Here is a 24,131-nt window from a genome sequence, read left to right on the forward strand (position 1 = left end):
AAGTATTTTATTAATGCCATTAACAACTTCACAGACAAAAAAATAAACCTCAAGTCACCTGGAGAGGGTCCTAGCAAAACACCTAGCTAGTCAAGTGAATAATGGGTGTATTTCTTCCCAGCTTCCCAAATATATATTTTAAAAGTATATTCAAACTAAAGTAAGTTTTCTATTATACCCAGCATTTCATTCTTAAAACTATTCTCGCTCCCTTTGCTTCCCATCTCAGCTGTTATGTACTTTGTTACTCTAAGGCTTGCCAATCAGAACATCAGTAAGAATGAAGAAAATTTTCAATTGTCTCCCTCCTCCCTAACATCGACAGAGGTTCTTAAGTTAGTTTACACCTTGGGCAAATATATTAAACCCTTAAAACTTCAATAAAATCTTATGAATGTGCATTTTTCCAGGGAAAATACCTAAATCTGTCCTCAAATTTTTAAAGGCTAAGAACAATTTCAAAAAAAGCTCACAATATATTACTTTATACAAAGTATGGAAGGTGCATTTCTATTTGGACAAAGTAAGATAAAAAAAATCACAAGATCACTTTGGTCATGCCCTTTTATTTTGCTCTAAGAACTGGAAACATCAAAAATTACTGCTTTAAAAACCAATTCTCTACTGGGGCTTCTCTTTACAGCCACATAAATTATGCCCTATTTACATGAGGATTCTTTCACACTATCAGTTGAAATGACAAGATAACACAAAACTAGAATTCATAAAACTGTACCAATTGTAAAAATAACTCTAACTGGATTCAGTGGAACAATACATAGTGTTCCAAATACTGAAGCACATAAAATTGACTACCCTATAAATGTACCTATAAGTCTCATAATAGTAACAATTGTTCATGATATAAAATTATAATAAGAACACAAGAACATGTAATTTTCAACTGTTTTCATCTCACGGCACACATAACCCAATTACTAAAATTCTGCAGTATACCAAAAACTACATTTCTGGCCAATCTGACAAAAAAATAGGTATAATTTTGACTCATTCATACCAGACAGCTATTGTTATATTGGCTGTTGTCATTTTTTTAATTTAACAATCTAAGGGAAAAGAGGTCAGTGTCAGGTATTGCATGTTTTAAAAATTCTGATGGCACAGCAGTGTGCCTCCTGCAGCATACCAATTGAAAACTGCTGCTGTTATTAGAAATGTCTCCTTAATATGTGAACTAAATATATTCTAAAAATTATAATCATATGCTGCAGAAATAAGAGTAATTTCAATAATTTGTGCTATGTCAGTTTTTCCTAAATATTCAATATCCTATAAAAACTAAGGAAAAAATAAAAGTTTGAACAGAAAGTCAAACTTAAGAAATTTACACTTGCTTTTAAATTAGTGAAAAGTATACCACTGATGCAATCACTTAAATTAAGTCTCAACAGAACACATGAATCAAAAATATACTTTAAAAATTGACCACTTAGTCACATTTCAATCAGAATTTGAAAAGTAAAAAATCATGGTCAGACAGCACAGAAGACATAGCCAATAGTAAAATATTGGCAGAAACACTCACATTATATATCTACACTTATATAATTCCATAAATTAATGTAGCCAGCACCAGAAATACTACCAAAGAAACCAATTTTAAGTTGATGAGAAATTTTAGAAACACCATAGAACTCATCAATCAGAACAAGTTAGCCAATTAGCTAGTAAAAAATGGAAATGGTTTAAAAACTCCCCACTAAATACTATCCAAATGCAATGAAAAATAACCAGAGACTGGGAAACCTTGCTAAAAATATTTTTAAATGTTTAATTTTCAACAAAATCAATTTTACTAGACCAAGTTCCTCTCAAGGAGAATCCGTAACTAAGTCACTCCTGCATCCTTAGCTTAGGCATAGCGGGCATTCAGTAAGATGCTTGTTGAATATAAAATCAGAGCTTCCTTGAATCAAAATAAATTCTAATTATTAAATAAACACAGAAACCACTCTTTTATTATCAGTACAAAAACAAAGTTATATACTCATACTGACTTAAACTGATCACAATACAATATACTGTGCTGGGCCATAAAGAGCAATTATAAATAAGATATAAATGTTGCCTGTAGTAGACACTGTGGTTTTCATCCTTTAGAAATTTCATCATAATCTGGGGAAAGCCAACTTCACCCAGAGGCCCAAGGATAAAAAGGCTTGGGCCTACATTCAACAGCGTAATTCTAATCCTCTAGCCAGAATTTAGTGGTTAGGAATGGATGGATATAGGACCCAACTCAAAGCGAAGACGCTGGGAAACATGCTGGATGAGGGGGTCTGGGAAAGCAGCTTTCTCATTCCTCTAAACATACTTCCTTTACAAAAGTTACCCTCATGAGACATCTCTCCCCTAAAGGAATTGTCTGTAGGTAATGCATATAACACAGATCCTATATCAACTGCCAAGCATCTAACCAAAGTATTCCCCAAAAATAAGTTTAAAAAAATCGAAAACTTTCAAGCAGCTTAAGATTTTGTAAAAAGACCTTGCCAATTAAGCAAGTGCAACCCTCCCCTATCTGTATTGGATCTGTATTGCTCTTTCTACTCAACACTTTTTAGTATACAATTTTTATTTAGCCTTAATTGTAATTTTTTCAAGAACCTAACTTCTTGAAAATGACTGTCAAGTGATAAGACAATAAAACTGAAAAGTACTTACCCTATAACTTGTGCATTTTGATACAAACAAAAGCTCAATATTGACATGTTTTCATACATTTCATTACTTTTATAACTAAATGAACAATTTACGGACTGAGAGAAAATTCTAGCCACCACTGTTGGGTTAACAGTGTTTTAAAAAGGCATTTTACTTAATAAATATTGAGGTTCTGGCAGGCAGAAGTCAAATAATTTTAAACCTAAGATTTTACTACATTCTAAATGACCTACCAAATTAATAGCATGGTATCAATTCACTATTTACTAAAATTAGTATCTTGTGACTCAATATATACATATAGATATCTATTCAGCATTTATTTTAAAGAAAACATGCCTATTTTAGTATTCATTCCCAAACATGCTCCAAACCCTATTACAATAGCTAAAGCAAGAGTCTTCTAATACACTATTTGACAGTGGGGTTTAGTAACAAGGGAGCAGTAAAATACAAAGAAAATAATATAGAGTGGAGACTAAATCAGGAATTCGTAGTTGCTAGTATAAATTAAGAGTTATGAAACAATTCAGGGCCTAGAAACAAGATAGGAAAACAATTTAAAAAGCTGAAAATGAAAATCATCAGAATATCAACTTAACTCTAATGCATCATGAATCATCAAGGATTTTACTCTTTATTATCTATATGAATCAAGATGACAGCACTGAAACAGATACTGAAGAAAAAAAGAACTAGCTTTTTAAACACAGGCATAACTAACTTCACTGAATAGATGTGTTTAAACACTGGCAATTTTATCAATATATCCAAAATTTTTACCATCCAGTCTATTCTTTTAAAGCACTGTTTTCAAACAGCAGGTTACAAAATTAATTTGGTAGGTCACAACCAGCACTCCCCCCACCACTATAACAGAACAGAAAATCAAAGTAACATACATAGCAGAGCTTAAGAATTGTTTTGTGAGACTTCATCTATTGTATAAGTATTTACGTGTATAAATAGGTCGCAATTTTTTAAAAAATTCCCACTGATGGCTGCAATCAGAAAATGTCTTAGAGGTTTTCTTTTCGTAACTAACACTAAACTCACTTTGGAGTACAGAATCAAAGACCATTAAGCATCAGACCTTCTCTGACTGGCAGGAATAACAACTAAGCTGTTGAAGAGCAACAATCTCTGTGCCTTCCTTAGATGCAAGCAATGCCCAAAAGTTATGATTTTCTATGTCCAACAAAAAATTCCTTGACTATGGCTCCCAACTTAGAATCAAATAATGGAGATATACAATGAAGATACCATTTTTCTTTTAAGAGAAAAAAAGCTAAGAAGTGCATAAACTCGGGATTAGAAATCATAGAATTATTTAACTTTAAAAATTAGGCCCAAAACTAATCCAGCAAATGGGACAAAGGCCTATTCTAAAATACAGGCAGCGTATACTGGACTACTTCAGGCCTGATGCACACTACAGTAGCATATATTGACCATGCTATATGCCAGGCACTTGAAACACATAGTTCCAATTTGTAGCACAATTCCAAGAGAAGGATCCTTCGCAATTTATGAGATTACATCCCAATAAACCAATCATGAGTTTTAAAATATCACAAGTCAAAAATGCACTTAATATATCTAACCTACTGAACATCATAGTTTAGCCTCAAATGTGCTCAGAACACTGGAAGCACAGTACACTGTAGAGTACCCTCGTGATTGTGTGCCTGATCAGAAGCAGTGGCTTGCTGCCACTACCCAACATTATAAGGGAGTATCATATAGCATACTGCTAACCCGGGAAACAATCAAATTCAAAATCTGAAGTATGTTTTCCACTACATGTATCACTTCATACAGTTAAAAAAAATCACAAGCTGAACCACTGTAAGTCAGGGCCTACCTGTTATTCCTATTTTACAGGTGAAGGACCCAGCTAAGAAAGGGTAAGTGGTTTATTCTTACTCTCTACTTACTGTTAAGAATCACCTCTGCTACTTGTTTATTCAACACTAGTAATTCCTCAATGCTCTGATACACACTTCTTTGTATCACTTGAGATCATTTTACCTATTGCCATCTACCTTCACTGTCTCCTAAATATGTATCTTCAACTCAGACCCCTCCTCTGAGAATTCATATAACTACCAAATTGACATCTCCCCTTGAACTCTAAAACCAAAGTTATAATGTCCACACCCCAAATCCAAACTGGGTAAATTTCCAATGCTCTACATCATTAACAGCATCAGCACTGATGAAGCTGCACAAGCTAGAAACCAACAAACTACCTTTCTTTTCTCATCACTCACCCTTCCCCCACATATACAATCATCAAATATTATGGATTTTAAGTATCTCTCCAATCCATCCCATTCTATCCATTGCCAATATTTTTCTTCCCCACTCCAACACTCAAAGTTTTCATCATGGTTCATTTAGACTACTATAATACACCAACTGGTTTTCCATATCACTCAATCCCTTCTGCACACTAAAACCAAATGATCTCAAATCCACTCACTAGTTTCAAATTAGTCTTAGGCTAAATAACAAAAATTCCTAACAAAAATCTGAGTCTAGTCTCTATTCTCAAATCTCTCCTTGTACTATTCTCTCCCATAGATCATGGGTCAGCAAAACTATGGCCTTGGGGCTCTATCCAGCCTGCTACTTGTACTTGAAAATAGCTATAACTCATACATTTAAAATTTTTCTATGGCTGCTATTGTAATGCAACAGCAGATTTTAGTAGTTTTAACAATGGCTGTATTACCCTCAAAACCTAAAATATTTATTATCTGGCTCTTTACAGAAAGTATGCCAACACTGCCTTAGATCAATGACCAACTGCAGTGACCTCCTTTAAGAACACATACCATGTTTCCCTCTCACCACATGAACATTCTATTCATTCAACATTAAATAGTCTTCCATCCACTGAAACAGTCCCCTAGTTAAGTCCGATTCATCAGATCTAACTTAAAACCACACTCCTCAGGGAAGCCTTTGCTCACCTTCTAGACCAGCACATATCAATTCAGACCAGCCTCATTTCAAGCATCCAAGGCCTCATCTAGCTACCATGTTGGAAGGACAACTTCAAGACAGAGGTCTGTGGTTTTGGGGCTCTGTATTCTATTCTAATGGTCAATGCGCCTATCCCAATGCTATATACCACACTGCCTTAAAACATTAAATTTTACATCTGATTGATTAAGTACATACACATCATCACCACTCCACTTCTTCGTTATTCATGCCTGTCCTGCCCATTCTAGGTTCTCTGCTTTCCCATATACAGACTGGAATAAGTGTATGGTATTTCTTGAAAACCCTTGACACTTTGAATGAAACACTGAATTCAGAAATCAGTTTTAACAACTTTATGGTATGCCATATTCATGGATAAAAAGGCACTAGCTCCCCATTTATTTAGTTCCTCTTTAGTGTCTTTATAAGTTTTATACTTTCCCACAGATTTGAACATGATGTTATAGTTACTCCCAGGAACATGATACTCTCTCTCTTACTTTTGTAAATGGTGTTTAGCTGTTTATTGCTATGTACAGCAATGCAGTCAACTTTTGACTACTGATCTCATACTGAGCTATTTTGCTAACTCATATCAATACTAATAATTTATCTGCAGATTTTAAAAATTATCTATAAACCTAAAAGCTTCTAAAATATCATTTCTCCAATTTTCTTAGGGTTCCAGGATTATAACATATGACTCTAAAAATTAAAATGGTATATAACAGTGCAAGGAGATTCTCTAACAGCTCTAAAAGACAGACAGCCAAGACTACTCTGAGTAAAATCATCAGAAAGCAGATTATAAGTACAACTCAAACTCAACTTACCACTTCAAACGGGGAAAAGACTCACACCAAATGAAAAGAAGTATATTATATGAAACACTGAATCAAATATAAGAATAATCTGCAAGGGTAGAGAAAGAAAATCTAGATCTGATATTAATTCCTACTTGTAGATATGGGTAGGAGTAATAAAGATTAAAGACAAATTACTGTAGTAAGTGAATATAAGATGCCAGTGACTGAAAACAGAACCATGTTTTATGTTCCTCTAAAATAAGAAAAAAAATAACCTGCATTACTTAAATTATGACATGCCATCAATTGTTAGACATATCCAGATCTGAGATTTTTAAAAGTTTTAAAAAATGAATTTTATTTTTTATATATTTTTAAGACTTTATTTATCTTTAGATAAATAAAGATAAATAAAGGGAAGGGAAGGAGAGAGGGAGAGAAATATCAATGTATGGTTGCCTCTACCAGGGACACACAATGTATCGTGTGTACCCTGCTGGGAACTGGCCTGCAACCCAAACATGTGCCCTGACTGGGAATTGAACTGCGATCCTCTGGTTTGCAGGCCCGTGCTCAATCCACTGAGCTACACCAGCCAGGGCTAAAAAAAAATGAATTTTAGAATTAACAAAATATAGTTAAGTAATTAGGACAAATCAGACGGGAAGAAATTTAATTCAATTCAAGGAACATTATCAATAAACTGGAACCAGGAACTGTGCTAAAATTTCAGAACATAAATACAAATTTGGTACATTCCTTCCCCTCATAGTGCTCAGAGTAAAGAAATTAACAATGAAAGATCTATAGTCATAATAAATATCAAGCCATGGGAACACTCATGCCTTCTGTACATTTATCCTAAAGATATAATCCAAATGGAACAAACTTTAAAGCAAATTCATTAGCCACTTAAATAAAAGACAGCAAAATCTAAAACTTGGAAACCTAACCATCTACTTTTGATATAATTTGCGAAATGGAAAACTATGTAATGACAAAGTACAATTAGAAAGACAAAAGAAGTGATATCGCAAAATGCAATTAAGTGAAAAAAAATATGTATACAATATGATTCCAACTAAATAAAAATTAAGTATACTGGAAGATAAAAAGATCATTGGAAAATAACTTTAAGATCAAAACTCTATGTTCCAAAAATGTTCTTTTAATCTTTTTGAACAGAGACTGGAGGTGAAATAATATAGTAGTTGCCCACCCCATACCCATATTCACAGCTTCCCTTTATGCAGTTTCAGTTACCTTCATCAATCTTGGTCCAGAAATATTAAATGGAAAATTCCAGAAATGAACCATTCATAAGTTTCAAACTGGGTGCTGACCAGTGTAATGAAACTTTTCACTGTTCTGCTTCATCCTGCTTAGGACATGCATTATCCCTTTGTCCAGCATATCCCCATTGCATATGCCACCCACTCACTACTCACTTACAGTCAGCTAGGTTAGCAGATCAAGTGTCCCTGTATCATAGTGCTTATAGTCAAGTACCATATTTTTCGGACCATAAGATACACGTTGGTTTTAGAGGAAAATAGGGAAAAAAATTTTTGAAGCAAAAAATGTGGTAAAATATTTAATAACATAAATAACATAATATTTCACCAGTGTAAATGTAAACAAAACTCAACAGCAGCATTAACAATCACTATTACTCCCAAATTTGGGGGAGGAGGGGAGAGGAAAATGTGTCTTATAGTCCGAAAAATATGGTACCTTTATTTTTGCTCAATAATGCCATATTTGTGTAACTTTTATTACAGTATAATTGTTCTATTTTATAAGTTATTGTTCATCTCTCACTGTGCTAATTTATAAATTAAACTTTATCATAGGTATGTATATGACAAAACATAGTATATATAGGATTTGGTACTATCCACAATTTCAGGCAGCCACTGGCAGTCTTGGAATGCATCCCCTGCAGACAAAGGGGAATACTGTAATGCGGTTTCAGTGTTAAATTCCCTGAATTTGGTATCTGTACTGTTGCTACTTAAGACAGTGTTTTTGTTCTTAAGAAGTACACAATAAAGCAGTTAACAGTAAAAAATAAATAAATAAATAAAAGAGCCCAGTATCTCCAACTTGATGTTAAAGGGCTCAGGAAAAAAACACCCCATACCCCAACATTCACATACAGCTCAAGAAAGTAGGACAAAATGTAAACAACTGGCAAATCTCAGTAAAAGGTATACAAAATTAAACTCTTTACTCTTTCTGTAATTTTCTCTAAGTTGAAATTATATCAAAATAAAACATTAGCAAAACAATTAAGTAGACTTGTGGTCAAAAATGGAAAAACAGCCTTGGCTGATGTGGCTTGATGGATTAAGCGCCAGCCTACAAACCAAAAGGTTGCCAGTTCCATGCCCTGGGTTGTGAGCCAGGTCTCCACTAGGGGACACTTGAGAGGCAACCACACATTGATGTTTCTCTGGCACACTGATGTTTCCCTCCCTTCTTCTCTCCCTGAAAATAAATCAATACTACTTAAAAAAGGAAAAATAAAAGCAATGTAAAATGGATAACTGTAGATGCTTTATTTATTTTTGTTAACAGGCATTAAGTGATTTTAATAACATAAGCAAATTAAAAGAAAAGCACTGAATTAAAAGAAAAGCACTGTCTTTTGGCAGTGATAATATACATAGTGAGGTCTAGTGATAACAGGGTGAAAAGATGCCGGAGATATTTAGTTAGCCATGTGGCTTGAGTCAGAATTTGTGGTATAGATCTAGATGAGCCTTATTTCAGCAGTTTAAATACCTAATCTAAAAAACAACAATAAGGAAATATTGCAACTTAAATTTAGAAAATAAAATGAAGTCTACTCAACTATGGGGCACCAATTACTATACGTAAGAAAACTCACTCAAAATATCTGTATCTTCAACTGGGCTTAATAAACAGCAGACAGCTGTAGTAAATATTACAGCGATGGTCTTACTAAATGAAGAAATCAGCAATATGTAGAATGAAAGACTACTGAATGCCATCTGAAAACAGTGAAAACCCTGAATAAAAGTTAAAGGGGAAAAAATCAGGACAGCTATAATAGAATAATAAAAAATCATATGCATTATACAATGAAAAAAGTTTATGTACACTCCATTGTCAAATACAATAGCATTACAAGTAAAGGCACTGACAGCTTTCAGCCAAGATGAGGAGTACATAGATATACTTTGCTTCCTAGAACAACCAAAAAAAAAGGATAAGAACCAATTAAAAACAAAAATAACCAGAACTGCCAGAAAATCAAACTGTATGGAAGTCTGACGACCAGGGACTTAAAGAAACATTCACCCAGACTAGCAGAAGGGGCAGAGATGGGAAGCCTGGCTCTGGGAAGCCCAGGCACTGAGAACACATGACTAGGTTGCAGCTGGCAGACTGGGTAGTCAAGGGGGCAGTTGAGGGGGTGGTCGAGGCAGCAGCTGGCAGACCGGGATATCCCACATTCATGTGGGAATAAGCCTGGAGGAACAACCAGGGAGTGAAACAGACTAAGTACAACCCAGGGTTCCAGAACATGAAACTAAGGCCTCAAAACTTCTGGCTGAAAAAACCTGTGAAGGTTACAGCGTTGGAGAAACTCCCATTCTCACAGGACAGTCCTTTGGAGGGGCCTACCAGGATCCTAGAACGTCCACGTCCACCCACCTGGGAATCAACAACTGAAAGCGCACAACCTGCTTGTGGGAAGCAAAAGTAGTGACTAAAAGCACGGCAAAAAGCCAAGCAAGTGATATTGTTACCGCTTTGATCCTCCACCTGCCACATACAGCACCACAATAAAGCCAGGTGTTGCCCCAACCTGGCAAAAACATAAGGCTCCATCTACCCCTTACAACCTAACAGGTGTGCTGAGACAAAGAAATAAAGCCCAAATAAAAGAACAGATCAAAATTCCAGAACAAGAACTAAGTGATGAGGAGATAGCCAACTTACCAAATGCAGAGTTCAAAACACTGGTATCAGGATACTCACAGAAATGACTGAGTACAGCTGCAAAATAAAGTGAAGGCTATGCAAAGTAAAATAAAGAAAAATATACAACCAACAGTAAAGGGAAGGAAACCAGGGCTTAAATTGAAGATTTGGAACTGAAGGAAAAATAAACGTTCAATCAGAACAGAATGAAGAAACAAGAATTCAAAAAAATGAGGAGAGGCTTAGGAACCTCCAGGACATCTTGAAATGTTCCAACATTTGAATTATAGGGGTACCAGAAGGAGAAGAGGAAGAGCAAGAAGTAGAAACCTTATTTGAACAAATAATAAAGGAGAACTTCCCCAATCTGGCAAAGACAATAGACTTCCAGGAAATCCACCAAGCTTAGAGAGTCCCAAAGAAGTTGGACCCAAGGAGGAACACACCAAGGCACATCATAATTACATTAGCCAAGATTAAAATGAAGGAGAGAATACTAGAAGCAGCAAGAGATAAGGGGACATTACCTATAAAGGAGTTCCCATCAGACTATCGACTGATTTCTCAAGAGACCTTACAGGCAAGGAGGGGCTGGAAATAAGTATTCCAAGTCATGAAAGGCAAGGACCTACATCCAAGATTACTCTATCCAGCAAAGCTATCATTTAGAATGGAAGGGCAGATAAAGTATTCTTCACAGGTAAGGTCAAGTTCAAGGAGTTCATCATCACCAAGCCCTTATGTGAAATGTTAAAAGGGACTTATCTAAGAAAAAGATGATGATCAAAAATATGAACATTAAAATGACAACAAACTTACAACTATCAACAACTGAACCTAAAAAAAACCCTACAAAAACAAACTAAGCAAACAGCTAGAACAGGAACAGAATCACAGAAATGGAGATCGCATGGAGGGTTATCTTATCAGCAGGGAGGGAACAGAATGGGGGAAAGGTACAGGGAATAAGAAGCATTAATGGTATGCACAAAATAGATGGGGACATTAAGAATAGTACAGGAAATGGAGAAGCCAAAGAACTTATATGTACAACCCATGGACATGAATGAAACAGGGGGAATGCTTGAGGGTGGGGTGGTTCTACAGAGGAGGGGGAGAAAAGGGAGGAAAAAAATGGGGCAACTGTAATAGCATAATCATTAAAATATACTTTTAAAAAGTGAAAGGACTTAACTACCACTGTGAAAAGTACCTAATAGAAATAAACTATTAAATTCAACTTTAATAGCACACATATTTAGGTTTCTAATGCTTAATATCATTAGATAAATTAGTAACCATTTAAAATATAATAGAAAAAAATTTGCTATTTGGACAGAATTCTGTAATTCAAACTTAAAAAACCTTTCTGCAAGTCTTTCGGTAGTACACCACTATCCAAAGAAGCTTCCTGGATAAGTTACTAAATGTCCAAGTCCACAAATTTTTAGTTTTATTATACTGTTAATACGTTTGAGTGAGACACGTATATGAAATTACTATCGCAAAACTGATAGGTCAGCAGGGAAAAACAGACAAATGGGATGCTTACAAAAAAACCCAAAATTATTATATATATGGATTTCTATCAAGAGAATATATTCAGCTAGAATTTTTATGATGAATATGAAATAAAACTATGCTAAATAAGATAAAGCACAAATAATCAAAATTCAATACAACCAGTAACCAAAAAATCCCCTCTCATAAAACATTAAAAAATATTTAAAGAGCTTATTTACTGAATAAAAATGCTTAAGTTCTCACTGATACCAATTCCATGATCTTAAAAAAAATTTTTTAAGGTAAAAACAAACATCTTTATAAATATTACTGGCCATAAATTAAAATTACCTTTTTATCTTCTTTCCCTTTGTGGATTTTCTTCTTCATTTTCTTATCATCTAATTCCTGGTCTGAGGTGATTGCAGGATTATCAATACCACCTTTCCAAGTTTCAACAGGAGAAAGAAGTGGATCTTCCTCACTTCCACGATGTCTTCCTTTTCTTTTTGTTTTAGAAGTTGTGAAAGCCTCATCATCACTTGCATCTGAATGTGTTCTTCGATAGTATGACTTGGCTTTACTAAACAGGGTTTTAGATTTATATTTGTATTTTGAAGGCCTCCGTTCCCCATGACTTTTTGAGGTTCTTTCAGAAAATCCATTTTCTTCATCTCCTTGAGCGTTATTTACAAATGAGTTTCTAATTTTAATAATGCGATTCTGACTATCATCTGGGACAACATATATCTCATCAGAACAGCCCTTCTGTTTGAAAATTGTATCAATGGGTTCCGCATAGTTATCTGAAGGATCCATATCTTCAGGATGTGCCAAAGGCACCCGGGAAGTCTGTTTTCTTGGATTTTTACCAATACCAGCTTCGATTGTTTTCAAAAGGTTTGGATCCAATTTTTTCACATTTGTCTTAGGTACAACTGGTTTAGGTTTAATAGGTGGAGGCACTTTATGGTTGCGTTCGTGGTCATGACAGTTGGGGGTGCTATGAATAGGATATTCATTTCCTTCAAAATCTAATCTATATCTGGAACGGTCACTAGGTGTTGGAAGCAACTGTACATCATCTCCAATTGGACTATAAGGAGGTGGTGCTTCTGTATCATCATCGGAATCAGGGTAGCTGTTGTAAGGAAAACAGTCTCTGGGAGATGGTAGAAAAACATCCTCACTCTGATGGGTTGATTCCCTTGTATTATCAGATAAATAGGAATTTTCTATCATATTTTTTTTCTCTAGAACATCACTGAAAAACAGTGTAAAGACCTCAGTTTGCCGATGATACTGAGATAAAGAATACAACGCTGTAAATTTAGCAGTGATCTCAGTTGCAATGTGTTCTCCTTCAGTCATTAACTCCTTAATGGCCTCATTTTCAAAAAAATCTGCTTGGCTGTCAGTAACTGCCACCAGCTGCACAGGAATGGTGTCCTGAACTTCAGAGAGAAATGCTCGAAGCATTCCCATTGATGCTTTTCGTTTGGCAGAATAAACTAATATATATCCATGAACAAGTTCATCTTTCCTTACTCCAATTGAGGAATGATATGATAATATTGTGATCTGTATTCGCCTCCTCTTTTCACCAATGATTTTATCAAGCATTAGGGAATTATTCTGTCCAGCTTGAGCAGCGCTGCAAGAATGGGAATCAAGGAAGGGTGAAAGAATAAGATCCACACTAAATGGATCGCCACACATGGCACACATGACAATTCTCAAGTCAGCTTCTGATACATCCTTACTGGTGGGAACTGGGCTTACCACATCTAAATTATGTTTAACTGATTCTAATACTCCTCTTAGAGCTTGCTTTATTTGGGTTTCATTAAACTTACGAGGATATGTACCAGCAGGTACATCTACAAAAGGACATTGTAACTTATTTGCCAACTGCTGCCCTTGGTGCCTGAGAATTGGTAGATTCTTACTAACAGAATCTCTCTGATTTGCCAGAATTAATGTAAATGGAAGATTAGCCATGTATTTATCTTTTCTGATCTGAGAAGCTTCAGTTCTTATTTTTCCAATAAATTCCCCAATAAAATTCAGTGACTCAATGGAATTAAATACACAGAAGCACCCATGTGGTTTAAAGGCAACAGTCCATGACTGACTTAAAAAGTAAGGCGACTTGGCATCAACTGGTCGAAGATCAAGTTCATAAATCTTTCCATCTAAGGCATACTCATCATCGGTGGATTGTGTCCTTATCTCATTTGCTAGTTCTTGGGCAAGGCCATCCTTCCCTAAAATGAACAGGTTAACTTTATCTATACTGGTACTATCATGATACAACCGTAAGCGGCTGTGATCCAATTGCAAAAGACTATTGGCAAGTAACTGCTCTACTTTAATGTCCGTACAATTTTGGCCACTGAGACATGTTTCTTTAGTGGGATGATAAACAAACCCTATATGCTTAAGTAGAAGAGACTCCCTATCAGGTGCAAGTTTCTGTAAAGCTTTATATCTAGGTTCTTCACTCAAAACTGTATGAATTTCACTCATTTTATCTGAACTAGGTGTTGCATTGAGATCTAAATCATAAAAAAGTTCAGAATGCTCAAAAAGCATCTCCTGAAACTCTTCTTTGGCTTTTTCAACTATTTCTCGCTGATGCCTACTGTACACTTCTTTGCTATCAGCCTCTGTAATATACTTGAAGGCTTCATCCTCCATAACAAAGCACATAACTTCTTCCCATGGCTGCCCAGGTGAAATGAACTGAATTTTTTCCAAAGTCTTTTTGAATTTTTCCTTCATTTCTACCCTCCTCTTCTCTGATATTAGATGTTGTACATGGTTCTGATAGACTTTTTCAGCTTCTAAAGTGCTTAGGAGGTCAAATGGAATTCGCCTATCATTAACTTTGTCTATATGGTCAGTTTCATCCCAAGGTGTTTTTTCTAGTACCACAAAACATAACTGAAAATCTGCTCTCTTTTCCATTAACTTCAAAGCTTCTGACCAATTCATATGTTCAATCTCTTCTAGATTTGGCAAAAGAGTGTTAAAAGCTCTTGGTAAGGTATTTATATATTCTTCTCTCCTTTTTCTTATATGTTCCTGTTTAAGTTGTTCTATATGTTTTGAGAATGTATTTCTGGCCTTTTTTGTTCCCTCTAAGTTGATATATTCTTCATAATCAGGATGATTTTTTAATTTGTTACTAACAGTTTTCCAAGTTGCATGATAATCTCTCACAGTCTGCACAAGTTTTTCAAACTTATCTGTTGCTGTGACAACAAGTTGTCTCTGTGTTTTAAAAGCATCCAGATAGGGAATAATTTTCGGTTTGCCGCGAGTTTTATCCAACATTTGTACCAGTGCAGTGAAACATGTTTCAATGTTGACGTTCAATCGTGCTGATGTTTCCACTACAAGAAGGTTCTTTTTGTTTGAAGCAAAGGCCTGAACTTCTCTAAGATAGTGATCCACGCATTCATCACATTTAGTTGCTGCTATTATTACAGGTTTTTTCGATTTTGATAGTTGGACAAAAAGATTATTCACAAATTTAAGTTGATCATCAAACTTCCTATTACATCCCTGACTCACGTCAATGCACAATAAAAATCCATCCACACTGAGCTTCCCTTCAGGCATTTGCTTCTGTTCAAAGTCTTGCTCCAGGCCTAGTTGATCAGTGCAAATGTACATTAGTTTTTCTGCTGACTGCAATTTGGAGGCAGCTGCACGTTTTATATACGGTTGCAAATTCGTACTCCGATGAGGCAAGAAAGTCTGGTCATCAATGAACTCTGTTTGTTCAATGACATGAATTTTGCATTCTACTCCATCTTCACCATTTAGTGTTATGTCACCCCAGTACAAAAAGTGATCATTGTTTACTACTCGTCCTCCAAAGTCAATGGTGCTGAGCACAGAAGTATGCTCTGGATAATATTCATCTGCTTTTGAGCGTACAAATCTATTGCACAAACAAGACTTTCCAACTCCACAGTTACCTTTGTCTTTTTCAGTCCCAGAGAGTCCAACTACACTGATAGTATAGGATGGGGGACGAGGCTCTTTGTTTTTTGCCATCATTACCCTCTTCTCATGTCTCTACATTCATAAAGGTAACCAGATATACTTCTCATTCTGAAAATAAAATCATCTCAAAATACAGATCCTGAATTTCAGAACTATATTTGTTTCTTTGTATTTCCCTCATTTTTGTGCAGAAAGGTCTTCAAAATCATATGGATCATCATCTTCCTAGAAAGAAGAGAAAAAGGACAAATCTTAACTATGAATTACACACATTAAATTATATACATATTAAGATAGCCATAACAAAGCACCATGCAAGTTAACATTGGATGTCTTTTTAAAAATAATCATAAAGAGTCTGTGGCTTATTGTTATAAATGGAAAATGACCTCAAAATTAAGGTAATTCTAACAATTAATATAACTAATACAAAATTTAATCTCACAATCTTTAAAATACTCCCTACTAACCAAATGTACATTTTGTCTCTACTCTTTCCTATGAATTTAAGAGAACAACTAGCCCTTTCCCCTACCCTCAATTTTCCTGCCTTCAATGACTAGGGACTATGCTTTGTTATAACTAAAATGTACTAACTAGGACATTTTATGTAGTAACTAGTACATTTAGGAACAGCTTTAACAACTCCCTCACAACCTTTAAACAACCTGCTTTCTAACCTAATCTCTCAGAACTTGTTCCCTAAAATGAAATTTCATAAGAATTTATTAGCAAGATTTCAGAATTTAATTTTTTTTCAAGAAATTTCAACACTTCTTTGAAGTCTATCAAATATTATGCCCAAAGACAATTAAGATATTCAAATACTTACAAGTGAAAATAGAAATAAAAGGACAATTCATGCAAATGACAATATTTAACTAGATCAATGCTTCTCGCACTGAGGTAAAGGCTCAATTTTTTTTACTTCATTATCTATAACCTCACTTTTGTAATATAAATAACATTTTTAAAAGATCCTCACCAGAGGATACACTTAATGATTTTAGAGAAAGAGAGAGAGAGACATCAATGAGAGAGAGAAATATCAATCAGTTGCCTCCCCTACACATTCCAAACAGGGATCAAACCCACAACCTAGGTATGTGCCTTGACCAGGGATTGCACTGGTAACTTTTTGGTGTATGGGATGACACTCCAATCAACTGAGCCACCCAGCCAGGGCATAAATGACCTTTTTAAAAATAATCTAAGCCCTGATTTCTTATTAGATCCAAGAGATATAAAATTACTGTCAAGGTGTTTCTAAATGTCTTTGATTTCTACATTTATTTTCTCTCAGTTACCAAGAGCTCATGAACCACACTTGAGTAGCACCAAGCTATAAAGAATTTTAAAAGTATACATTTGAGACACTCTTTTAGAAGTATTTTATATAGCAGCAATATTAAATAACTTTTAAGAATTCCATGTAATTTAGGTTATTTATGTGGAAGCAATGACTCAGTCTCTTAAATAATTTTACTTGGGAGATTCTTTGCATTCTTTTGAGGTTGAATTAAAAGCAATACATCATTTCCGCCACATCAAAATTTTACAGAATAGGGAAAATATCCAGTTATATATACTAACATATGTTAAAGTTATCTTTAATCTAGATAAAGAATATGACAATAAAAATAGAGGTAAGGAAAGAACTACCACCTGGCCCCCAATACCTGGCTTCCCCACTGACCTCAATTTCAAGTAAACATCTATTCAGATTATGCTACATATTTGGTATACAACAACTAATGATAAAGAGAAGCTGTTTTTATAATTTAAATTTTTGACTATCATTCCAGGTAAAATATTTAAAAATAAAATTCAGCCTTATTCTTGTATTCCAGAAGTTTATTCTATTAGCCTCAACTAAATACTAATTTCAGCCATGTAATATTCAAACAAAATGTTTATTAGGTTCACCTTTGTAATAAATAAATTATTATGTTGAGGGAACACCAAAAGAAGTAGAAAACTAGGAATAAATACAACCAATTACAAGTAGGACTATCATATCCTCGTTTATGTAAAGACCTAAAGACAGTAGGTCTAAACAGTAAAAACCTACATCTCTTGAAGCATGGTTCCCCCATCTATAAAATGGGGCTACATTATCTACACAAATTTTAAGAACTAAATAATTTTTTCAAATGTTAAGTGCCTAGCAAAAAAAAAAAGGCATTTAATAAATAGTTCCATTTCTCAATTTGATCCTCTCTTTCCCCCTCTAAAATCAATAAACATATCCTTGGGTGAAGACTTTTTTAAAAATTAGGACTGTCTAATCCAATCCCATTAACTTTCTTTTTTCTTGTAATTTTGTAAAAATCTTAATCTGGTAAAATTGGGGTTTGCACTTAGCAACAAGTTCTCTACCTAAACTTTAACATTCACTACCTAAACTTTAGGTCACCTAAACCTAAATAAAAGAACAACTGGACTACTTTATTTATGGATATTTACCAGTGAATTAACTGAACAAAGTTACACACAGTGATAAAAAGGGAAACTAATTGGTGAAAACAGAACAATTTCATAGCTAACAAGGAAACAACTGAGAACAGTAGAATATGAGGTCTATCTTTCCTTACTAGAAAAACAAAAAAAAATGCAGGCAATACACTTTAAAATGTACATCAAAATAAAACTTATTTAGTGACTACTTTAGGGAGTATTTATATTAAACAATACAAAGAGTAGAATTACATGAAATTCTTAAATAAATACCTATTCTAAAAATTAAGAGCAATTCAAAGATGGTCCTCTGCCTTCCACAGCTGAAGACGAAGTTGTTAATAGAGATATAACAAGACTATGCCATAAGGACCTGAGTACTGCAGACATTTTTCAACTATAAAACCCTTGCCAGTCATATTTTTATTAATATTTCTTTATACTTATCCGAACACATTAAAACTCATTTCTGCTCTCCTATAACATAAACCTCAAAATAGTGAGATAGCTTTCTATCTTAAGTACAGATTATAAGAGCAGAAACAATACACTATCACAAAATGTATTATAAAACAAAGATGAATGGAGTCATGAAGGCATCACCCTTACACTGGTTACTGAAAACTGGAAAGCTTTTTATCTAAAAGAGAAATAAAACTATATTATATGGAGGACAAATTTTAGTACTAAGGCTTCGACAGACTGCACTTAATTTGATAACATCAGTCTCTGAATCATGAATATTAAAATTGTATTTAAAAATAAGTTAGAGCTGCATGACATTTATGATTTTCACAGAAAATTCACAATAAACTACCAATTATATACAGTAAAGAACATCCATGTCCTTTCTAACAATGCTCTCACAGGTGGGCTACCTGCTGGTATTCTGAAGTCAGCTCTAAGAGCTTGTCATGAGTCAACCTGTAGTGATTTTCAAACTGTGGAAAAATTCTTTCACCTAGGGGTAGGAAAGAAGAATATTAAGCAAATAGTATTGCTTTCTCCTTTCAACTCTCGCAAAAGAGCAGTGCTTTCTTTATCTGATTTACAGGTTTACTTAACTCAGAGGCTTTAGTTAGAAAAGTGTTTTCAGATTTTAAGTTTTAGAAACCCCAGACTAGAAAAAAAAATTGCCCCCACCCTGCCCTCAAAAATATTTTGCCATTTGTTTAGGTGAGTATGGTACTACACCTCATGGAGAAAGACAGCTTTCATGAGGATGGCTGTTAATAGATTAAAAGGGAGTTTAATTTCAGACACTTGGGTAGTTTTATAAATACATGAATTTACTGGCCCTCAACATCCAAGTCAAAACTGCCCTCTACTCACTAACCAAGGTATTTTTTCTACCATGCAGAGAAAAAATCCATTGTTTTGTTATGTATACCAGTAATAAACGAATGACCAATGTCTATGTGTGGAATACTTATTTTGAAAATTCCTTTCAAATATGTTTAATGGTAATATTTATATCGATCACATATATCTTTTCTACATTTGATGTAACTTTAATATAACTCCTCATTTTCTAACTTGTAGCATCATGCTTATTTTGACTCAAGTAAATCAAGACAACAGGAGCAATGACATACTCAAGGTTAGAGTTAAGAAAAATCTCTTAATGAACAATCTTTAAGCATTAGAACACTTTTGTTATTAAGCTTTTACTAGTCTGCAATGTAGTTTCTTGTTCTGCCTTTAGATAATTTACATAATATTATTTCAAGAAAATGTTTAGGTTAATCATCTTAAAGAAATGAATATAATGGATAATTTGAGTGGAACTATCCTAGAATTGTCTGCTGAAATAAAGCTATCTCTACAACTAAGTTTCCTAAGACACTTCTACTAAGCCATTCAAATGTAACATGCTCCATTTATTGTAGTTTTAATAACATGAAGGGCTTTCTGCTAAAAAAATTTTTTTGAAGTTCTATAGGGTATCTTGTAAACTTTAAAAAGAGATTGTTAGTAATTTTGTACTTAAATTTTGTTTGTACTTTCCCACAAAACTGTTGTATTCATTAACAATAACTATAATTTAAAGAGTATTTTAACCTTTAAAATTTTAGGGTCAGGAAATTTCTACTGGATCTACCTTCAAAATATGTCCATAATCTATTACTTTTCACTACTTTTACTGCTATAAATCTGACCATCATCTCTGGTCCCTAGAACTTTCCAAGGCTTCTAAACTAACTTCCCCACTTCCACTTCTTCTCCCCTTCCCCAGTTTATTCCCATCAGAACATCCAGAATGTTCCTCTTAAAACATTAGTTAGAGCCTCCCACTCTTCTGCTCAAGTCTCTCCAGTGGCTCCTAAAAGTAAGAAAACAAGTCCTTTCAATGGCTTACTGTGAGATCGTCCTTCTCCAACTCTGTGAGCTACTATTGGCCCCACTCTCATTCTGCTCCAGTCACAATAAGGAACACTGAACAGTTCCTTGACACATTAAGCAAGTTCTTGTGTTTGCACTTACTTTTCCTAATACCCCACCACCAACCCCCTCACCTCACCCTCACTTAACTCCTTACCCACTATATAACTTACTTTATTTTATTATTAACTCTATCCCTTCCCCCACCCTACTTCAGGTTTAATAAAGATTCACAAAGACACATATTTTTATTTCATCAATACATCCCAAGAGCCTACAACAGGGTCTTCCTACATAGCAACTACTCAATAAATGCATGAATCCTATAACATATATTAAAATCAAAATGTTCTTCATCCCATGGCAAACAAAAAAGTGAAGTATATTATGTTTACTAAATAAGTGCTATAATTTATTAATCAAAAATGTTTTCTAAAACCATTTATGGAGGAAACATATACAAATTTTAAGGCACTAACAATTTGGTCAAAAATTAAGTTATCAGAATGAAGACTATGATCTGTAACAATATATTCGGCCAAACAATCATCTAATTTTTATTCTTGACACATTTTAAAAATCGAATATTTAGTATAGGGAATTACATTTTTCAAGACGTAATTACACAGCAAAGGATTTTATAATTATGTGCTCCATCTTAAGTGAAATAAATGAGATATCCCTTATATAAACAAATATTCAAGAGAGAAGAAACACCCAAGCCCAAAGATTATCATACAGGGTCCGGCAGAAGCAAGGCTTGCTTGAATGTGATTTGTAGGGTAGTAATATGAATGTAAAAATTTATGGATGTTTTAATTTGAACATTTCACCTAAAATGTGATACGGTGTACTTGAGTGCAATATTATTATGTTACAGAATTACATGCTTATGAGTTTGTAATTAAAAAGCGGTGTTATTTGTGCCAGACCCTGTACATCCCACAATCTTAGGTAAACTTATCTACAATAGTTTAAGAACAAAAATGTCAAATGGTACTAAAAGATGAATATGGTATAATATTGACATACTGTTACTTCTCTTAATGTTCATTTTCACTGACAAATTCATCAATGCTGTGGAAAACTAAGAAGAAGTGAAAAAGCCATTTTAACATATATAAGGTAGCTAAGTAATTAAACAATGTAATACCTATAAGAGAGTTGATCACATTCCATATTTTTTTTTACCAAGGTGCATAAGTACACAATGTTCAGGGTGAAAGAACACTAAAAAAGTCATCATTCCTATGAATTAATCATTAGATAAGACTATAATCAAGTGAATAAAAAGAGAATCTATTAAAAATGTCACCAATTTACATACTAACTAAATATAAATAACCTAGAAGCATATCTTGTTAGGGTTTATGATTAAACATTCAGGATGAAAAAAAAATTTTTTTTTACCATATTCCCAGAGCAGTGCCTGACACACAGCAGGTGCTCAAATATTTGGCGACTGAATGAATCAATCTCCAGATTTAGATCCTAAGTCACTAAGCAATCCTAAGTCATATTTTTAGTCACAATTAACAAAAATCACATACTGCTATGGACCCATAAAGTCTGGTATAGCAGAATATTCTTTTTTGTTTTTTTAAGATTTTATTTATTTATCTTTATAGGGAAAAGGAAGGAGAGAGGGAGAGAAATATCAATCAATGTACGGTTGCCTCTCGTGCATCCCCTGCTGGGAACTGGTGTGCAACCCAGGCATGTGCCCTGACTGGGAATCAAACCGCAGTTGTTTGGGTCACGGGCCCGCGCTCAATCCACTGAGCTACACCAGCCAGGGCAAGAACAGTCTTATAAAAAGTCCAGCTTTTTTGCAAGAAATAGTCTGCTCATTAATGCAAATTATGAATTTATAAACAGTAAGCCTCACAGTTCAATGGAAGGATTTCCAAGAGGGTCTAAGCAGGAAGTACCCTGGAAGCTCCCCAAAAGCCCTACTTGGCAAATGTAATTGTGTTTTTACCTTTTAATATTTCAAAAATGTACTACTTTTAAAAAAAAGTTTCACTTAACAAAATATTTGAGAACCAATGACTGTCCTAAACCATTCCCAAATAGATTAACTGCCTACCTTATTATTTAATCAATACTTGCTTCAACACACTGCCACTGAGGCAAGGCGGGCCTTGGTATGAAAGTTATTCTAAACTCTCTCTAGACCACTTCCTTATTCTGTGGTGAACCAAAGGTCATTTCATTTTTATCAACCTATGTAAACAACTCATTAAGTATTTACTGGGCTTAGCCACTATCTCTCTTTAGCTTCACGTCAGAAGTTTTGAGGGTACAAAGGTATGTATAGGGAAGTCCACTAGACCAGTGCTATGAATATGCTCACCTCCCTTCCAAAGGACTGAGTCCCTTCTCACTTTGGAGAAGTGTGAAGTGGGGAAAAGGATGTACAGTAATCTGACATTCAATATTGCAAAGCTATATTGGAGGGAAACCATTATTTTCATTAAACAAACTAAATTAGGTGGTTTAACAATTTTCTTAATGATGGAGACATTAACAGATGGAGTAAGAATCTTAGGAAGGGGTATAGACTAAAAAGGAGGTACAGGTTTTTAAAAAATAGGCTCAAAAACACTTTACCCACTAATTTTAAGAAGCTTCGAAAACAAAAGTAATGGAGATGATAAATTCAATAGTAATACAAATGAATAAAAAAATCAGCACTAAATGGAATAGATCAGTCCTTTGAAAACTTTTTGTAAAAAACCAGACAGTAAATATTTTAGGTTTTGTGTTTCACAATGTCTGTTACAAATATTCAAATCTGCACTCACAGGGCAAAACAACACAAACAAACAAAAAACAACAACCCCCACATAATAGCTCATAAGTGAATAACCATGGTATGTTTATGGACACTGAAACTTGAATTCCATATAACTTTAACATATCACAAAATATTCTTTTAATTGTTTCCTTAACCATTTCAAAATGTAAAAAGCCATTATACAAAAACAGGCAGAAGGGTAAATTCTGCCCAGAGGCCATCACTTGCAGACCTTCAAGTTTCAGTGAGGAGAAAGGATCTGAGTCAACTTTGAAAAATAAACTAGATTTGGATCTAAAACAGAAGTCCTTTCAGGTGTGTGATTAGGGTAGAGTGGTAGAGCACAACTGCATGTTGGAAAGCAGAGACATTACTTATTTTATTTCTGAAGATACAAGACATGACTATAGAGGGTCTAGAAGAACAAAAACAAATTAGACCTTGTAATAAGCAATAAAAAGACATTATAGACTGGAAGTGGAATACAAAATTAGATTTGCTGGGGCACATAGCTCAAGAGATGGACGGATACT

At 34.4% G+C, this 24,131-nt stretch overlaps 1 protein-coding gene across 3 annotated transcripts in view; it reads right to left on the reverse strand.

Annotated features, from left to right (window-relative positions):
• Positions 1-24,131, reverse strand: part of ARHGAP5 (Rho GTPase activating protein 5) — a 68,353-nt gene that overhangs the window by 39,323 nt on the left and 4,899 nt on the right. For all 3 annotated transcript variants that reach the window (XM_037161619.2, XM_037161620.2, XM_037161618.2), the window contains exon 2: positions 12,294-16,184. In XM_037161619.2, coding sequence (XP_037017514.1) covers positions 12,294-16,013 — 3,720 coding nt within the window. In that variant the 5' untranslated portion in view covers positions 16,014-16,184. The remainder of the gene's footprint in view (positions 1-12,293; positions 16,185-24,131) is intronic.

This window comes from Artibeus jamaicensis, unplaced genomic scaffold, assembly GCF_021234435.1.
Source record: "Artibeus jamaicensis isolate MK-2021 breed Jamaican fruit bat unplaced genomic scaffold, CSHL_Jam_final contig_588, whole genome shotgun sequence".
NCBI lineage: Eukaryota > Metazoa > Chordata > Mammalia > Chiroptera > Phyllostomidae > Artibeus > Artibeus jamaicensis.